Below are 19987 nucleotides of genomic sequence, written 5' to 3' on the forward strand. Positions count from 1 at the left end.
TTATGAAAATCATTAAATTGTTAACTGCAGATGACAAAAGTTGGATTTACGAAAAACGGTTCTGAGAACCACATGTGTTTATATGACCCTGGGGGTCATCTGCCCAGCCTTGCAATTCTTTGCTCATTCTCCTCTGTGTGAATAGTGTCTACCAGGATGGAATTTGGGTTTCCAGTAAAATGAAGGGACTTTCTCCACAGAGCAAGTGTGTGTGGTAGAGGGGAGGAGGTGAGAAACAAGGTACTCCGGGAGGACTAGTGGTTTGGGAGTATCAGGGGAGGCCCTTCTTGGTTGCTCTGGTGAGTGGTTGGAAAATCCCACCTTGTGATTTCTGATATACAAAGACCAATAGATACTGGGGATCAAGGTGTCCTTGGAGTTGACTCTTGAAGCAGTGGGCACAGGTAGAAGGAGAGAAAGAGACATATTCTCAAAGAGCTTAGAGGGGCTTTGGGGAAGCTTTCTGGGAATGCGAGAGGTTTTAGGGTAGAGGAGAGAGACAGAGGTGAACTCTTTCCAAAGCCTTTCATTCAGAGCCCCAAATTTACACTATGCCAGAGGCTGAATTATCCTCGCTACATATGGCTTGAACTCATGAATCTGTAGCCCCTGGCTTTATCGTTCATCCTTCTCTGAGCTTTGCTTTGTACACTCCCACTCCCATACCCCAAAGGGCTTCTTTAACAGGAACCTAGTTTGTCCACCATGCAGGGTGTTAGCTCAGCAGACCCACAATTTATACAAACGCCACTGAAGTAAAGTGGAGGTGGGGACTTGCCCACCACAACGTGCTCTGCCAGGCACTTTCTCTGCATTTCCTTTTCTATCTGACAGTTCATCAAGAGATGTATGCATATAAATACCTATGTATTTCAAAGCAACAGCTCTCTTCCTCTGGAGGGAGATATCAATTGGGGTATCAGGGCAATATACCCTATCAGATAAAGGCCAATATTTTTGACAGCAATATTCATCACCATGGTAGCAATTTTGCTGCTGCATAAACAAAGACATAATGGATGGTTGATTAACCAGTGTCCCAAACTTAAAGTTTGGCACACATACACACATATATACAAAAGATCAGAAAGGGATCTTTTGCCGAAAGCAAAATAAGGTCATTCAGGGAGCTGCTGTGATGGAGTGGAGTCTTTCAGATAGAAGAAAGATGTGCTATGGTGGGAAGAAGTAAGGTGCCTCAAAATATCGAAGGCAGTATCATGACTGGCAGGGTAAGAGTGATGAGGGAGACGCTGGAGAATGCAGCAGGGGACAGGCCAAAAAAGGCTTTGAGGTTCATGTAAAGGATTTTGAATTCTGACCTTAAGGTAACAGGATGCCACTGAGATGTTTTAAATAGAGGAGTGGCTTGATCAAATTTGTACTTTGTAAATGGCACCGTGGTGGCTGTGAAGAGAAATATTTGGGGAGGGATTGTTAATATGTGACCTTATGTCATGTCCTGTCTTTTGCCACAGGATCTATAAAATGAGGAGATTGGAGGGGATGTTTTGAAAGACACTTTTCCTTTTGAAATATCCATATGGGTTGGACAGTTCTTCAAGGAGGGACTTGTGGCCCCAGCTGCAGGGAGTGCTGCCCATGGACAGCCTTCAGCTGGTAGTGAGTTTGGAAATTGCGTCGGCTTCAGAGAACTCCCTCACTGAAGGTAACGCTCTTCCCAGACCGCACAACAAGAACTGACTGATGTGGAGAGTGAAGGTCTGGCCATCTTAACCCAAGGCAGACCAACTCTGAAGGGCCACTCTAGTTTGAGAGCTCCCCACAGAGCCTGCATCACAGCTTGACTTCTCCCTCTGTGCACCCCTGCTTCCAGCACTTCCCTTCCACAGGTGCTACTCCTAAGGGTACTTCCTAATAAACATCCTTCTCACAAAAATCCATCTCAAAATCTGCTTCTTGGAGAACACGATCTGTGACACTGTGCTCCTGTAATGTGCTGTGGTCTCCTCCTCTGACTCCACTAACCTTGTGAAGAGAGTTGGTGATGGGCAGGAAAGGAATAATGCATTGTATATGGTTTTGAATTTAGATAATTTAAAAATAAAGTACGTTTCTTTATTGCAAAATTGGGTCTATTTTAGAAAGTTTAGAGCATGTAGATATAATACAGAAGGAAACAAACATCCCATTGATTGCCTTGCTAACTCACTGTTTACTCAAAAATGGACTGATTAGACTTATGCTTCCAGAAAGATGGAGTACACATATTTTTCCCTATTCCTCTCATTTGTACAACTAAAGACCTAGGACATTGTATATAAGACAAGCATTAGAAGACTCTGAAAGGTGGAGGGAAGACACACCAGCCAGGAAATGAGGAACAACATGGTGGTGAGTTCCTTGGATTTCCTTTTTGCCTCATACATCCCAGACTTGGAGCTGAAGAAGCTGGCATTCCTGAAAATAAGTCCCAACAAAAACCTCTCTCTAGCCAAAGAACCAGGAAAGGAACAGCCAAGACACACAGAAACCTTTTAGACAATGACTGCTCTAATTCAGCCAAAGATCACATGCCCCCCATTCCCCACCATGCAAGCAAAGGCCAAGTGGGCACTCTGGACTAACATCCTCGTGAAGCTGTAGCAAGACCTCCAATACTCCCCCTGGGTGGTGTCATAGAATGAAAGGAAGGGAGCTAGGGCTTTTATCCAGCTAGCTGGTAGTAAAGCCCCTCTCCACTCTTCCCTCTGTCATTGGAGACCATGTAGGGAGTCGAAAATCTCACCCCTGCCTAGAAGTAATGAGAAGCCCCCACCTCTGGGATGTGTGATCTGAGGCCAAGCGGACACCTGACTTCGACAGCAGTAATAAGATGATACCCACTCCCCATTTCTCTGCTGGAGTAGTGTCAGAGCAAGCCTGTGAAAAGAAGTTTAAATAAGAGCTAGAGTCTCTTCAGATGATACAAAAATGTTCAGGCTTCAACCAAAAAATCATTTGTCATACCAAGAAACAGGAAGATCTCAAACTGAATGAAAAAAGACAATCAGTAGATGGCAACACCGAGATGGCAGATGTTAGAACTAATGACAAAGATTTTAAAACATCCATGAAAAAGCAATTAGAAATATGCTTGAAACAAATGAAAAAATAGAAAGCCTCAGCAAAGAAATAGAAGAGAAAAAGAATAACCAAATGGAAATTTTAGAAATGAAAATACAATAACTGGAAAAAAAAAAAAAGCTCAGTGATTGGGCTCAACAGCAAAATAGAGGAGTAAGAAGAAAGAATCAGTGAACTGAAAGATAGAACAATAGAAACTACCCAGTATGAACATCACAGAGAAAATAGACTGGACAAAAAATGAACAGTGCACCAGGGACCTGTGAGACCAGAACAAAATATCTATTATTCCTGTCATTGAAGTCCTAGAAGAAGAGGCAAAAGGGTGGGCTGAAGAAATATTAGAAGAAATAATGACTGAGAACTTCCACAATTTGGCAAAAGACATAAACCTACAGATTCAAAAAGCTCAGTGAATCCCAAACAGAAAAAATCCAAAGAAATCCACACCAAGACAAACCACAATTAAACTTCTGGACAAAAAGAAAGAAATCTTGAAAGAAGCCAGAGGAAAATGGTGCCTTACCTATAGGAGAAAGCAATTTGAATCACCGCAGATTTCTCATCAGAAACCAAGGAGGACAAAAGGAAGTAGCACGATGTTTTTCAAGTGCTGAAAGAAAAGAATAGAAAACTCAAAATCCTGTGCCCAGTAAAAATATCCTTCAGTAAAGAGCATCCACAAAAACCTCCAGTAAACGTTATATGTAGTGGTAAAAGATTGAATGCTTCCTTCCCAAGATCAGGAACAAGACAAGGATGTTCACTTTCACCACTCTTATTTAACATAGTGCTGGATGTTTTAGGCAGTACAATAGGCAATAAAATTAAATAAAAGGCATACAGATCAGAAAGGAAGAAATAAAACTGTCCTTATTTGCGGATAACATGACTATCTATGTAGAAAATCCCAAACAATCTACACAAAAGTTCCTAGAACTAATAAGTGCAGCAAGTTTGCAGAATACAAAATCAATTGCATTTCTATATATTAGCAATGAACTTGTGTACACCAAAATTAAAAATACAATACCATTTACAATAGCTCAAAAAATAAATATTTATGTGTAAATCTAAAAACACTTGTACACAACTTGTATGCTGAAAAGTACACAATGCTGAGGGAAGAAATCAAAGACCCAAGTAAATGGAGAAACATATCAGGTTCATGGATTAGAAGTGTCCACATAGTAAAAATATCAGTTTTCTCCAAATTGATATACAGATTTAATACACTGCTTATCAAAATCCCAGCAAGATATTTTGTATATATAGACAAGATTATTCTAAAACTTACATGAAAAGGGAAGGAAACTAGAATAGCTAAAATAATTATGAAAGAGAAGAATAAAGTGGGAGGAATCAATCTACCTAATTTCAAGACTTATTACATAGCTACAGTAATCAAGACTCTGATATGGGTGGAGCGATAAGACACACAGATAAATGGAACACAATAGAGAACCCAGAAATAGGCTATACAAATATTCCCAACAGATTTTTTTATTTTTTAAAGATTGGCTCTGAGCTAACATCCATTGCCAATCTTACTCTTTTTTTCTTCTCCCCAAAGCACCCCCCGGACATAGTTGTATATTTTAGTTGTAAGTCCTTCTAGTTGTGCTGTGTGGGACGCTGCCTCAGCATGGCCTGATGAGCGGTGCTAGGTCTGCATCCAGGATCTGAACTGATGAAACCCTGGGCCGCTGAAGTGGAGCATGCAAACTTAACCACTGGGCCATGGGGCCAGCCCCCAACAGATTTTTGACGAATATTCAAGAGCAATTTAAAGGAAGAAAGATAACCTTTCAACATATAGTGCTTGAGTATAATAATAATCATAATAATATAGTAATAATAAATAATAGTAAATAGTAAAAAACAAAATAAATAAAATAGTAAATAAACCTTGACCTAATTTCTCTTTATCAGAAAAAAGAACTCAAAATAGATCACAAACTTCAGTAAAATGTAAAACTATAAAACTTTTAGGAAAAAAAACATAGCAGATAATCTTTGGGATCTAGGGCCAGGCAAAGAGTTCTTAGTCTTAACACCAAAAGCATAACCAACATAAGGAAAAATTGATAAATTTGATTTCATCAAAATTAAAACCTTTCACTCTTTCAATGATCCTGGTAAGACAATGAAAAGACAAGCTACAAACTGGGAGAAAATATTTGTAAAAGATATATATGACAGCAGATTGTTATCTAAAACATACAAAAACTCTTAAAATTCAACAATAAGAAAGCAAACAACTCTATTAAGAATGGACCAAAGACTTTAACAGACACCTCACCAAGGAAGATATACAGATGGCAAATAAACATATGAAAAAATGCTCCACATCATATGTCATCAGGGAATTGCAAAGTAAAACAACAGTGAGATACCATTACACACTTATTAGAATGGCCAAAATCCAGAACGGTGACACCACCAAATGCTGGTGAGGATGTGGAGCAAGAGGAACTCTCATTCATTGCTGGTGGGAACGTACAATGGTACAGCCACTTTGGAAGACAGTTGGGTGGTTTCTTACAAAAGTAAACATACTCTTACCACAAGATACAGAAATCGCACTCCTTGGTGTTTACCCAAAGGAGTTGATAACTTAGGTCGACACAAATCTGCACATGATGTATGTAGCAGCTTTATTCATAATTGCATAAACTGCAGTACATTCACACAATGGAATATTATTCAGGAATAAAAGGAAATGAGCTATCAAAACAAGGAGGACACACAAATGCATATTACTGAGTGAAAGAAGCCAATCTTTAAAGGCTACATGCTGTATGATTCCAACCGTATGACACTCTGGAAAAGGCAAAACTATGAAGACAGGGAAAAGTTCAGTGGTTGTCAGGGGTTCAGGGGGAGGTAGAGACGGACAGGTGGAACACAGAGGATGTCTAGGGCAGTAAGACTATTGCGTATGATACTATAATGGTGGATACATGTCATTATATATTTGTCAAACCCCACAGAATGTATAACACCAAGAGTGAACCCCAACATAAACTATGGACTTTGTGTAATGATGACATGTCAATGTTGGTTCATCAATTGTAACAAATGTACCACTTTGGTGGGGAATGTTGATGCTGGGGGAGACTCTGAGTATGTAGGGGTTGGAGGTATTCAGGAACTCTTGGCACTTTCCACTCAATTTTGCTGTGAACCTAAATGCTCTAAAAAATAAATTCTATTTAAAAATTCTACTTAACTTTTTGGTTGTGGAATTCCAAAGCTTTCCCCCAAACCCCTGGGAAGAAAAGCTTTTTTTCCTATTAGACATGACTTTTCAAATGCTCTTTGAAATGTGTGCAATTTCTAGGTCTAATTTGTATTTATAATCAACAATACAAACAGAGGGAGTTACTAATAGAACTAATCAATGTCAAAGCTTAAGGAAACTTAGAGACCCTAAGATTCAGTGGTTTCCAAACTTTTGGTACAGTTTGACCTTTAAAAAAATTTTTATAAGAAATCTTAAATGGACCCTAGTGAACAAAGAGATGAAGGTGGAAGTGTTCTGGTTGAAAGTGGGGACAGGGCGAGCAGCCTGAAGTCCCACCAGTTTGGCTCCCCTTTGCCTTAGTGGACACCGGGAAAGCATTTCCCTGACTTAGAGGCTACTGATTTCTCCTGAGATTCTCATTTTACTGAGAGAAGATATGGCTTGCTCAAGGTTACCCATTAGGCTGGTTGAACTCCAGTCTATTGACTCTTAGGCCAGAGCTTTCTCCACTCTCTTCCACTCTGATTGAAAAGGAAGGTTCCTTAGCCCAGGATAACAGATGCTTGAGGACAAATTGGGCCTCAGGTGTCGAGAGGTGGAAGAGGATAATAAGGAAACAAAGAAAGTAGATTCAGAAGGAAGATAGCCAAATCCTGTGCAAGTCACAAAGACCAGAGTGTGTATTGGGGAAAGGAGGCTGTAGGGGTCTGAACTCATAAAATCTGTCTCTGTCCTTTGGAGGTCCAAAGTTCTAAGAAAAGTTCATTTTGGACCTGAAGCAGATGGAACCGTGGATAAAGACTTTCTCAGATAACTGCAGAGAAGCAGTTTCTAGGCTTGCATTGAGTTGGACCACTGTTTTACAGCCCCTAAGACAGTAGCTGGCATTTAGTAGATGACCAATAAATAATGGATGAATGAACAAACTTATTTTTTTATTTTTTATTTCTTGTGAGGATGCTTTGCCCTGAGCTAACATCCGTTGCCAATATTCCTCTTTTTTTTTTTTTTTGTTTGAGGAAGATTAGCTCTGAGCTAACATCTGTGCCAATCTTCCTCTATTTTGTATGTGGGATGCCTCCACGGCATAGCTGAGGAGTGGAGTAGGTCCACACCCAGGATCTGAACCCACGAACCTGGGCCACCAAAATGGAGGATGCGGAACTTTAACCACTTGGCAACCAGGCTGGCCTCAGATGAATGAACAAATTTATTAGAAAATGAAAATGTCATTAAACTCTAAACTGCTGTCTAAGAGTGTATTGCCACCCATGCCTTCAGGAAAATAATTCTAGTCTTTGAATGATAGAGTTCCATGGAAGGATCTCTCCTCTTTAAAGGGTGGTATGTGAACTACTGATCCTGTCTTTATTTAAAATTGTAATATTTTGCCCATTATGGATTTTTGCCTTAATTTTTATCTCTAAAATATTGCATTAAAATATTATTTATCTTGCCTACTGAGTTTTGCTCTCTCTCCTTAATTTTGCAGCTGAGGCAAGTGCCTTGTATGCCTTGCCCTAGTCTCAGTTCTGAGGTGAAGTGATACTGAAGGCAGGCAGCTCATATTTGTACTCACTTGCCATTCGGGAAACATGGAGTTTTTCTTCTTTCTCTTGCTTTTGTTCAATGTCCATCTTTCAAAAAATACCAGCACTGGCTATGTGTGAGGCAATGCTGGGAGCTGTCAGAGCTGATGCCCAGACAAGTCAGGAACTTAGCTATAGCCACAGAAGTACAGCAGGTGCATAATTACACCTTACGGTAGAGAAGTGCTGTAAGTACAGAAAAGAGTGGGTATGAGTGGGTATGGAGGTAATATTTATTTTGGTGAACTTGGAGAAAACTTTTGCAGAAGGTCACATTTGAGATGAACCCTTAAGAAGGATCTTAAATGGGTTGGATATAGTCCAGATCCTTTTGGGAATGCATAGGAAATAAATCAAGCAACCAATAAAACGGGTTGATTTGGGATGATTCAAAAACAGGTATGACAATATCATGGATACTATTACACTGGTGAAATTCCACATAATAACGTAAATGTAGACTTTAACCACAGTAACAGCTACAATAAAAAATTCAGTAGGGATTACCTGATTTTTGTAGGATTTTAAATCCATTTTAAGTTTTTCAGCCTGCAGGAGATAAAAGATTTTGTCCTCCAGTGGGATCTCATGTGTGAGACACAAATCTTTGTTTAAATGAAAAGTGTAAACTGGGATAGTTCCCAAATGCCAGGGTTACTGCTGCCCCCTGCTGCTAAAGACAGGTGTGGCAGCCGAAGCAAACTGGGCATCCTGCCCCCCATCTGCTCACACAGGTCTGGGTGTTGCGATTGTTGTTAGCGATAAGGTCATTAGCACCCATTAGACAACAACAAGAGCGAAAATGGTGATCAGCAATTGAAACTATACAGCAGACTAAAGGGAACAATGCATTAGCAATGACTCATCCAAAGTGCGTTGTTTAAACACTATATATGAGCTGACAAAAATCATACGATAGGAAGAAGCAGTGGCTGGAGATGAAAAACTTAATCTGCTAGCTTTCATTTCTTCTGCCTGGGCTGATTAACAAGTAAAGATACAAGGTAATTGACTAATAAGACTTCAGAGATTATTATTTATGAACCTGTCTACCAATGACAGAGGTAGCAAGACCAAAAAATCAAAATCAGGGTAAATGGCACTGGAACAATTGGGCTCCCACACGCAAAAAAACAAAAAACCCCCAAGTAATATCAACTCATCTCACACCACATATAAAAATTAACTCAAAAAGGATGTTAGACCTAAATGTAAAACTCAAAATTATAAAACTTCTAGAAGAAAACACAGGGGAAAACTGTGACCTTGGGTTAGGCAAGGATTTCTCAGATAGAACACAAAAAGAATGAACCATAAAAGAAAACAATTGGGGCTGGCCCCGTGGCCAAGTGGTTAAGTTCGCGCACTCTGCTGCAGGCGGCCCAGTGTTTCGTCAGTTCGAATCCTGGGCGCGGACATGGCACTGCTCATCAAACTACGCTGAGGCAGCGTCCCACATGCCACAACTAGAAGGACCCACAACGAAGAATATACAACTATGTACCGGGGGACTTTGGGGAGAAAAAGGAAAAAAATAAGATCTTTAAAAAAAAAAAAAGAAAACAATTGATAAATAGGACCTCGTCGAAACTAAAAACCTCTGCTCTTTGAAAGACACTGTTAAGAAAATGAAAAGATTAGCCACAGACTGGGAGAAAATATTAACAAAACACATATCTGATAAGGGACTTGTATCCAGAGTGTTGTTTGTGTGTGTGTGTGTGTGTGTTGGTGTGTGTGTGCATGCTCTTACAACTCAATAGTCAAGCAAATAAGCCAATTAAAAAATGGGCAAAAAATCTGGACAGTTCACCAAAGAAAAGATACACGTGGCAAATACGTATATAAAAGATACTCAACACATTTGGGCCAGCCAGGTGGCATAGTGGTTAAGTTCGCACACTCCACCCTCACAGTCCAGGGTTCGCAGGTTCTGATCCTTGGTGCGGACCTAGCACCACTTGTCAAGCCATGCTGTGGGAGCACCCCACATAAAATAGAGGAAGATTGGGACAGATGTTAGCTCAGCGAAAATCTTCTTCCAGCAAAAAGAGGAAGATTGGCAACAGATATTAGCTCAGGCCCAATCTTCCTCACACACACAAGATGCTCAACACTAGGGAAATCAAATTAAAACTACCACATAGCTATTAGAATCACAAAAAGTAATAATAAAAAGGAAAATACCAAGTGCAGGAGAGGATGCAGAGCAACTGCAACTCTTATCGTTTGCTGGTAGAAATGAAAAATGATACAGCTTATTCAGAAAACTGCTTGACACCTTCTTATATAGTTAAACACAACTATTATAAGGCCCAGCAATTCTGTTCTTATGTATTTATTCAAAAGAAATGAAAACATATGTCCATACAAAGACATCTATATGAAATTTATAAGACTGAAAATAACCCAAATGTCCATCAGTTAGTGAACGAATAAATGAATTATGGTACATCCACACAATGGAATATTCCTTACCTATAAAAAAGAAGAAACTATTGATACATGCAACAACACTCATGGCCCTCAGAAGTTTTATGCTAAGTAAAAGAAGCCAGACACAAAAGTCTACATGCTGTATTATTCCATTTATATGACATTCTGGAAAAGGCAAAACCATATGAACAGAAATCAGATCAGTAGGGGCTGGGGGTGATGAGAAGGGATTGACTGCAAGGGGGGAACAAAAGAAATTGCTTGGGGTGATGGAAATATTCTGTATCTTAATTCTGGTCGTGGTGGTTATATGACAGTACATATTCATCAAAACTCATCGAACTGTACAACTAAAGTTAATTTTACTCTAGGTAAATTATAGCTCAATAAACCTAAGCTTACAAAACCAACAGGGTGGAGAAAAAGTGTGACTATTTCTGCTTGTCACTTAGGGTGAAATGATAAATAATGATGTTCTTTATAATGTGCCAAGCTCCTAACAGGCAAGATGCCGGTTACCACGTACCCCTGCCTGTTTCCGCCCCTCACCTCCTCTCAATCTCCCTTTGCTCATTAGCTGTAGAACTCACAGGCTCCCTTTCTGTCTCTCTAACTCAGGAAGATCATGGCAGTCTCAGGCTCTTTGCACTTGCTGTATCCCAGATCTCTGCACAGTTGACTCCTCGTCACTTATGTCTTGGCTCCAAGGTCACCTAGTAGAGGCTACCCTGATCACCCTCCATAAAGTAGCTACCCCCCAACTCACATAGCTATCACATTATTTTATTTTATTTTTTCCCCCATAGTCCTCATCATTATCTTAAATTTGTGTTTGTTTGCATGTGTGTGTCTGTGTCTCTCCATTAGAATGCAAGCCTTTTGTTCGTCTTTTTTACCTTCTAGAACAGTAGATGCCCAATAAAGATTTGTTGAATGGATGTATTCCTCACTAAGCTATAGAGAGCATCTTTAAGGAATAAACTTTCCATTCAGATTCTGAAAATGTAGCCAACTAAATAATGTTTATTGCATGTTATATTTTCACTAGCCTCTCTCATGATATAAATTTCATACCATTATTCATTTGTAGTTTATTGTAAAGAACACTAGACTGAGAGTCCAGAGTGCTAGTTCTATCCTTGATGCTTCCACTAACGGTAAGACCTCGCACCTTTGGGTCAAGTAATTCCATTTCTAGAAATTTATCTCAAGAAAAAATATTGGACACACGTGGAAACACATATGCACCGGGATGCTCATTTGGTGTATTAACAACAGGAAAAATTGGAGGAAGATAATTTCACACAGTGGGGCTTTGGCTAAATAGACTGTAGTTTATACATCAATGTCACACTGTGAATTCATTTGAAAATGATGATTATATTCATTGAGTATTTGCCAATTTCAGGCACTGTTCTAGGTGCTGAGAATGCAGCAGTGAGTGAAAAAAAAGCCTCCCACTCATGAACCTTGTATTTTGATGAGGAAGAAAGACAATAAAAAAATAAATCTACTACATAATATGATATCAGATGATAAGTTCTATGGAGGAAGGATAATGCACAGTAAGGGGGTTGGGGCATCCCCCACGAGAATGATTGGGGACATGCTATTTTTACAGAGAGTGACCAGGGAAGGCTTCTCTGAGAAGGTCACATTTGTCCAGAGACCTAAATAAAGTGAGGAAGTGACGCATGTGAATTTGTGTGGAAAGGGAGTTCCAGGCAAATGCAATGGCCCTTAGCAATCTTGAGGGAAAGAAATAATGCCTGTGGCTGGAGAAGAGTGAGCATGGAAAAGAATGGTAGGAAATAGTATTGAAGAAGTAGCCAGGGACCGGATTTTGTAGCGCTTTATGTAGGCCATGGTGAGGACATAGATTTTATCATAAATGTGATAAAAAACCTTGGCAAATTTTGAATAGAGAAGTCAGTGTCTCATATTTTAAGACAGTGTGATAAACAGGCTAAAGGAGGACAGAAGAGGAAGCAAGGAAACCAGCTAGGAGGTATTTCAGAAGTCCAGGGGAGATAATGGTGGCATGGACTAGGACTGTACCAGTGGGGATGGTGAAAATGTTATATTTGGGACTTTTCCTTTTTGTAGATAGAACTAATATAAAAGGCCGGTATAGTATACTCCTATGCTTCGATGGAGTGTAAGGAGAAAGAAGAGTAAAAGTCGAATCTTTAGATGTGAGCCTTTGCAATGCCGTGAAGTGCACTTGAGTAACGATGTGCAATACTGTTGGAAAAAGGGGTCTGAGTGCAAAGGAGAGGGTGTTGCCAAGGTCTGGAATCACCTGGACAGTATTACCTGGATGAGTCCTGGGCAACTCGAACGATCAAATGTGCCAAATGTTGCTGAGAATGGAGTAAAAGGAAGACTGAGAATGACCATTGGAAGTCAGGGGTGTAGGTCACAGTGGGCTCAGTAGCAGGGAGAAAAGCCTGATTGGGATATGCTCAAAAGTGAATGGATTTCTTCAACAAATAAACTGATGTGGGGGGAAAATTGAGATGAGGGAAGAAACCTATCGATTAACAGGTAATTAAAAGACATCAGCCAGTCACAAATGGGTATGCTTCACTGGATCCTGAGACAACTGGTATCCAAATATTGACTTGATTTTGGTGATATTAAATAATTATTAATTTACTTTTAAATGAGACAATAGTTCTGTGGTTATGTGAAAAAAATAAGTCCTTATTTTTTAGAGATGCATGCTAAATGAAATGCAGATAATTGTTCAAGTCGGGTGATGAGTACACTGTTCTACTTTTGTGTATGTTTGGAACTCTCCATAATAAGTTTTTTAAAGACGAAGTCAAAGAATTTTATTTTAAAGAGGTAAAGTTGAGAGCTTTTATCAAAATAACCACCTTACTTTTTAGGTGCAACATGCTCTTCTAAGATTCCCACGAATTTAGAGATTTGTGACACTTCTTATGAAAGTAACATCCAAAAGAAAATTTTAAGTCTGATTTTTAAAAAAAAAAATTGTTAATTTATTGCTTGGAAATATAATAGACATCGCTGGATTCCTAAATGAAAATAAAAGTAAATGGATGATGAGGAAATGGAAATGGAGAATACATTATTGACTCCCAATCATGTTCACAAATATTTCCACACTAAAAAATATATAAATAGTATATAGAGTCCAATCTCATTTCTTTAAATGTTATTTTTGACAGTGGGGTTAGAGTCGACAGAATTTTTTAAAATATCCACTTACCTGTATTTTCTAACTTATGTAAGGCACATGGATGGATGCCTTGTTTAATTTTAAGCGTTAAAAAACAAAGGAAAAGAAAAAAAAAAAAGAACGAGACACCACCGGCTGCTTTTAGTGATACAAAATACAAACACTCTCCCGCCAACTCCCAAACCTCCGCCGAATTCCGGAGACAAGAAGAGAGATATGCGCAGGCGCAATAGCGAGCCATCGGTCTGAGGCGGGACTAGAACCTCGGTTAAAGGACAGCTCTCTCAGCCAATCCAGGGGCAGTGTCAGTGGCTTCTTCCTGGAGGAGGAGGCCGGAAGTCGGGTTTCGGCTGCGGCGGCGGAGGCGCTTGCCAGTGTCAACCCGCTGCGGAGGTGAGTGGGCGGCGACGGCTCCGGGCTCCGTTCTCCCTGCGTTTCTGCCTCCGGACCCCGCGGCCTCCTCAGGGCGGGCTGGGAACGCGGGAGGCCTGGGGCGGCGTGCCCTCGGCCGCCTTCCTCGGAGAGCGCGGCTTTCCAGCCGCTCGTGGAGCCCCCGGTGGGCAGGCAGGCAGCAGGTGCCCTCAGCGCGGCGGGTTCGGGCTTCCTCCGGGTGGGGAGGCCGAGCCCGACCGGAGCTTGGGAGACCTGCGTTCGCGTCCCGCGCCGCTGGTTTGCTAAGCTGTGTGGCCCTGGCGAGTCATTGGCCTCTCTGCCCTTTGTAAGATGAGAATGACCCTTCCTCCCCAGGGAGCCATCCTGAAGTAGGCTAGTTACCGGGGCCGGGGGAGGAGGTGGAGCTCCAGCCTGACGGCAGGCTCATCTGGAGAGCTTCCAGCGGGCCCGTTCACAGTAGACAAAATGAATCGAATGTCTGGGGGTGGGACCGTGGTGTACCTTTCTTCTTTTGGGTAAGCCCCCCGGATTGGAACAAACAGTAGAAAGTGGGTCTTGATTCTGATAAACCGGCCATGCTGGTTTTGCTAAACATCTCCATCACCTTTGATAAGTTCAGTCCAGAGACGTGATAGAGAAGTAAACATAATTCTGTAATATGTCAGGTTCTTTTTGTGCGCTTGGAGGCTTCATAGTTTACCGGTTTAAAAGAGCTTGTACTTTGCAGCCCAAAGGACCAAGGGTAAAAATTCCTGCTGTGCCGCTTACTGGCCTTTTGACCTGGGCAAATGCTTGCCCTCCCCTTGAGATTTGGGAGCCTCATCGCTAAAATGAAATTGATAATAGTACTTAACTCATAGGATTGTTAGGAAGGTTAACTAAGCGAGGATGTAAAACAATGGTAAAACAATGGTACTTGTCACGTTCTTGGCCTTTGGAAAATGGCAATTTAAATAGATGGTGCTGGGAAGCACAAAACAGTGGAGGGAAACCTGGGCTGGCTAAAATTTATTTTGAAGTACCAGTTCAATGCTGATTCTCTGATTTTGGTAATTATGTGGTTATAAGAGAACATTATTGTTTTGGGGATACACACTGAAGTATTTAGGGGTAAAAGAATGAGAGACCAGTAAGGCAAATGAAGGAAAATATTAACATTTGGAGAATCTGAGTGAAGAATATGGAATTTGCTTTGTACTATTCATACAATTCTTCTGTAAGTCTGAATTTATGTTAAAAAGTTGATTATAACTATTTGCAACTGTAAGTGTGTTGTAAATAAATGAAACAGTACGCAGCGTTTATAACCCCCCACCCCATGCATTTTCAGCCCTTTTTCCTTAATGGCTGTATTGTATTATAGAGACAGATTTTATGCAGCCCTCATATTGATGAAATCATGAGTTATTTCTGACTTTTCCTGCTCTTTCAAGCAGTCCTGCATTAAACATCCTTATACACATTTTTGTGTACTTGTACCAATATTTCTACAGGATAAATTTCTAGAAATAGAATTGTTGGTTCAAAGAATATCAGCATTTAAAATTTTGATACTGCCAAGTTAAATTCCAAATATGTATCTGTTTCCTTTCCTGTCAGTTGTGTATGAGAATTCCTCATATTCTCTTAGCTGGTACTGATCTGCCACCTAAGAGGATTATGCGGAGGTGGTGATGGTGGCTTCTGTGAGAGCTGAGGAGAATGGATGCTCCACCACAGAAGGCTTTCCTGCGAGGCCAGAATAGCCAAGAGCCTGCTTCTAAGACTGGAATGACCACCCTGCAGAAACTGAGAGGGAGTGTGTGACCTCTGGTGGAGTCTAGGGTCTGCCACATAGAAGGCATGTTAATATTTGTTGAATGATGGAATATTTGAAATCTTGGTAGTCTGATAGATGAAAAGTACTCTTTTTTTTTTTGAGGAAGATTAGCCCTGAGCTAACATCTGCTGCCAATCCTCCTCTTTTTGCTGAGGAAGAGTGGCCCTGAGCTAACATCCGTGCCCATCTTGCTCTACTTTATATGTGGGACGCCTGCCCCATACCGCTTGATAAGCGATGGGTAGGTCCACACCTGGGATCCGAACCAGCAAACCCCAGGCCACTGAAGCGGAACGTGCAGACTTAACTGTTGTGCCACTGGGCTGGCCCCGAAAAGTATTCTTTTTAAAATTTACGTTTAAAAGGGTGTTAGTCTGAATATTTCCCTGCCTTTATTCAGCATTTGTTTTTACCTCATCATCTTTTGTCTAGTTTTCTATTTTTTTGAAAACTCATTCAGTGGACCTTTATTGAGGATCTAGCACCTTCTAGGCATTGTTGAGCTGCTGGAGTTAGAGTTCTGAACAAGACAGGCAATCCTGGAGTCAGTGCTTTCCTTCTAGTGGAGATGGAGTTGGAAAATATGTTTTTAAAAAATCAAATTAAAATTTTTAGTATTTGCCCTTTATTAGCTCACAGGCATTTTTCTCCCAGAAAGATGGATTGTCTTTTAATTTTGCTTGTCATATTTTCCTGTATGGAACTTTTAGATTTATTTTTGATAGATATGTTGGTTTTTTGCCTTGTAGTTACTTATTTCTTGTCTGTTTTCCTTGATAGATTGTAAGCAATGTTAGGATGGAGACACTGTTTCTTGTTTATCTTTGAAAGATAGTGTAGTGTTTGAGATCTTTAGGCTCTAAATCCTTCTACTATTTACTCTGTAACTTTACACAAGTGGCTTAACCTTTCTGAGCCACAGTTGTCTTATCTCTAAAATGGAAAGAACACCTTTCTTTTCTCAGATTACTCACAGCCATGAGAAGAGCATTTAGAACAGCGTCTGGCACATAGTATGCACACAAATATTGTCTATCATCATGGTCATCGTTGCTGGATACTCATTGTCATATATTAGACAATAAATATTTGAAGGAGTGAATATGTATTGAGGGTGTTTGTACCTGCTTCCAAATTCCCATTGATTAGAGCCCTCTTGAAATGGATAGCGCTGCTCAACAAATGTTTAGGAAGCCCTTGTGTGCAACGTTGTGGCTGCAGTGAGAACTATAATAAGAGTCCTTCCTCTCATGGAGTTTATGGCCTGGATGGGGAGACAAATGAGATACTGGTACAGAAAGAAAAGAGAAAGCAGCATCTACTTTTGATAGAGAAGTTGTGTCTTTAGAGGTGACATTTTAAGCTAGTGCCTGAAGCAGGCAGAAAAGGATATGAAAGACCCAAAGGCAGAAGACGTTGGTATAAAGAATTGTGAAGAATGCTAGATTGAGGGGCCAGCCCCATGGCATAGTGGTTAAAGTTCAGCGCACTCCACTTTGGCCGCCCAGGTTTGCAGGTTTGGATCCTGGGTGTGGACCTATACCACTCATTAAGCCATGCTGACATGGCAACCAACATACAAAATAGAGGAGGATTGGCAAGGATCCTAGCTCAGAGCCAATCTGTCGCACCAAAAAAAAAAAAAAAAAAAAAAGCTATGGAATTGACTGAGATCTTCCAAGGGAGATTATAAAGTAGAGGTCTAAAACTAGTGGCCAGCAGACCACAAAGATCGTTGTGGCTAAGTTCTTTTTGACTCCACAGTACTTGACAATTTCTGGAATTAATTACCCGTGTTTAAATATTGAGAGATTTCACCTAAAAATCTGGATTTTGGCCCTCTCTTGAAAAATTAAGGAACTGAGGAACAATAAATCTTCATTTCCACGTGAAGGCTAATGGCTGGAGTTGTTGAGATCTGGCCAGCCTGTGCTTGTTAGTTCACCCTAATCCCTGCCCCAGAGCACTTCAGTCGTTACGTTGCCTGCCTTTCCCTTTGATATTTGAGTTTGTGATTCCCTACTTTAGAGAGAGAAGAGGGCCCAGGGAGCGTTCTGCAGCACCCCGCTGTTAACATTTGGGTAGAGAAGGAGAGGCAGTAAAGGACACTGAGATGGAGTGGCCATAAATGCAGGCTCACGGAAGGTGAAGGAGGGGGGAGTGTGTTGGGAAGGAAGAAAGTACTGCTGAGAGATTGAGATTAGAAAAATATCCATTGGATTTGGTGGTATGGTGACTGTTGATGACCTTGATGAGCAGTTTTTGTGGAGGTAGGAGGTTGAAGCCAGATTGGATAAGGACAAAAATGAATATGCAGAAGGTTAGTAAAGCAGCAAATTGCGGGTTGGTAATTCACGATGCCACTGCCACTGCCTCATTGACTCCCAGCAGCATCTCATGCAACACTGTGGCTTGGTGGAAACTCAGGGCTGCCCGGTCCGGCGGAATACATGGATGATTGAGGATGTAATGTGAATCAGAAGAGCGTGGCAGCCTTTCCCTGTTGTAAATGTTAGTTTTAGAAACTAAGGAGATCATTTTGTCTCGGACCCCAGACTGCTGGGGGAAGAAAAGTCAGCCAGTGTGACTGGTTTGTTTTGTAGCTCTACTCTAAATCTTTGGTCTATTTTTATAGGTTCTGGATCTTCCACAATGGGTGAGCCACAGCAAGTAAGTGCTCTTCCGCCACCTCCAATGCAGTACATCAAGGAGTACACGGATGAAAATATTCAGGAAGGCCTAGCTCCCAAGCCTCCACCTCCAATAAAAGACAGCTATATGATGTTTGGCAACCAGTTCCAATGTGATGATCTCATCATCCGCCCTTTAGAAAGTCAGGGCATCGAACGGCTTCATCCTATGCAGTTTGATCACAAGAAAGAACTGAGGAAACTCAATATGTCTATCCTTATAAATTTCTTAGACCTCTTAGATATCTTGATAAGGAGCCCTGGGAGTATAAAACGAGAAGAGAAGCTAGAAGATCTTAAGCTGCTTTTTGTACATGTTCATCATCTCATAAATGAATACCGACCCCACCAAGCAAGAGAGACCTTGAGAGTCATGATGGAGGTGCAGAAACGTCAACGCCTTGAAACAGCTGAGAGATTTCAGAAGCATCTGGAACGAGTCATTGAGATGATTCAGAGTTGCTTGGCTTCTTTGCCTGATGATTTGCCCCATTCAGAAGGAGGGATGAGAGTGAAAACTGAACCGATGGATGCTGACGATAGCAACAATTGTTCTGGACAGAATGAACGACAAAGAGAAAATTCAGGTCATAGGAGAGACCAGATTATAGAGAAAGATGCTGCCTTGTGTGTCCTAATTGATGAAATGAATGAAAGACCATGAAGGGTGTTTCTTTTTCTTCTTGCTTTTCTTTTTTCTTTCCAGTAAATAGCATCGTATATTAGTTAATTTGCTCTTGGAGAGTCTTAAAAGAGATAGAACTAGAGGTTATGTAAACGGCTTGACTCTCCAACTTTATCAATGATGAGATGTCAGGCAGTAATTTCAGTTTATGGCAAACATAGGCAAATGAGTGTGCCTATATTAAGAGTAATCACCTTAAAAAGGAAGATGTTTGCTGCTTTTCTGTTGAACCTGCTTGTTTTTGGAGTTTCAGTAAACATTGGAGATATCCTCAGTAATAGCAAGCCTTCATCCTTGTAAAGTAGATTTGTCATTTGCTTTAAGAATGATGGATAAATAAAGGATATCAAGCTGTATAAGTGTGAAATTATGAAGTCTTTAGATTTATTTCACTTAAAAATTTACTTAATCTCTGAAGTAGTGTAACATGTTAAAAGAGAGGAATCCCATAGTTATAAAACAGCGATTTTATTTTGTCTTCTTTTGTGTGTGTGTGGAGAAGATTGGCCCTGAGCTAACATCCGTTGCCAGTCTTCCTCTTTCTGCTTGAGGAAGATTGTCCTTGAGCTAACAATCTGTGCCAATCTTCCTCTATTTTGCATGTGGGACGCCACCACAGCATGGCTTGATGAGAGGTGTGTAGGTCCACACCAGATATGCAAACCCACAAACCCTGGGCTGCTGAAGCAGGGCACACAAACTTAACTACTATGCCATTGAGTCAGTGCCGTATTTTAACTCTTGACTGCTCCTGTAAATACACTATCTCAGCCTCTTCTTCCGATCCTGGTGGGATCCCATAACTTTTTTCTAGTCACTCAGTAAGTCCTTTG

General features: G+C 40.7%; 1 protein-coding gene across 3 annotated transcripts; it reads left to right on the forward strand.

The window, feature by feature from the left end:
• The first annotated feature begins 13881 nt into the window (after positions 1–13881).
• Positions 13882–19510, forward strand: MED7 (mediator complex subunit 7). 3 transcript variants are annotated; one of them, XM_046666894.1, is made up of 2 exons: positions 13882–13960; positions 18415–19510. In XM_046666894.1, the coding sequence occupies exon 2, from the start codon at positions 18432–18434 to the stop codon at positions 19131–19133; it is 702 nt and encodes a 233-aa protein (XP_046522850.1). In that variant the 5' UTR covers positions 13882–13960; positions 18415–18431; the 3' UTR covers positions 19134–19510. The 3 variants fall into 3 exon arrangements, with proteins under 3 accessions (XP_046522850.1, XP_046522852.1, XP_046522851.1); XM_046666896.1 differs by lacking the exon at positions 13882–13960 and adding an exon at positions 13984–14142; XM_046666895.1 differs by lacking the exon at positions 13882–13960 and adding an exon at positions 14168–14285.
• Positions 19511–19987: the final 477 nt, after the last annotated feature.

The sequence above is a fragment of the Equus quagga genome, chromosome 7, assembly GCF_021613505.1.
Source record: "Equus quagga isolate Etosha38 chromosome 7, UCLA_HA_Equagga_1.0, whole genome shotgun sequence".
NCBI classification, from domain to species: Eukaryota; Metazoa; Chordata; class Mammalia; order Perissodactyla; family Equidae; genus Equus; species Equus quagga.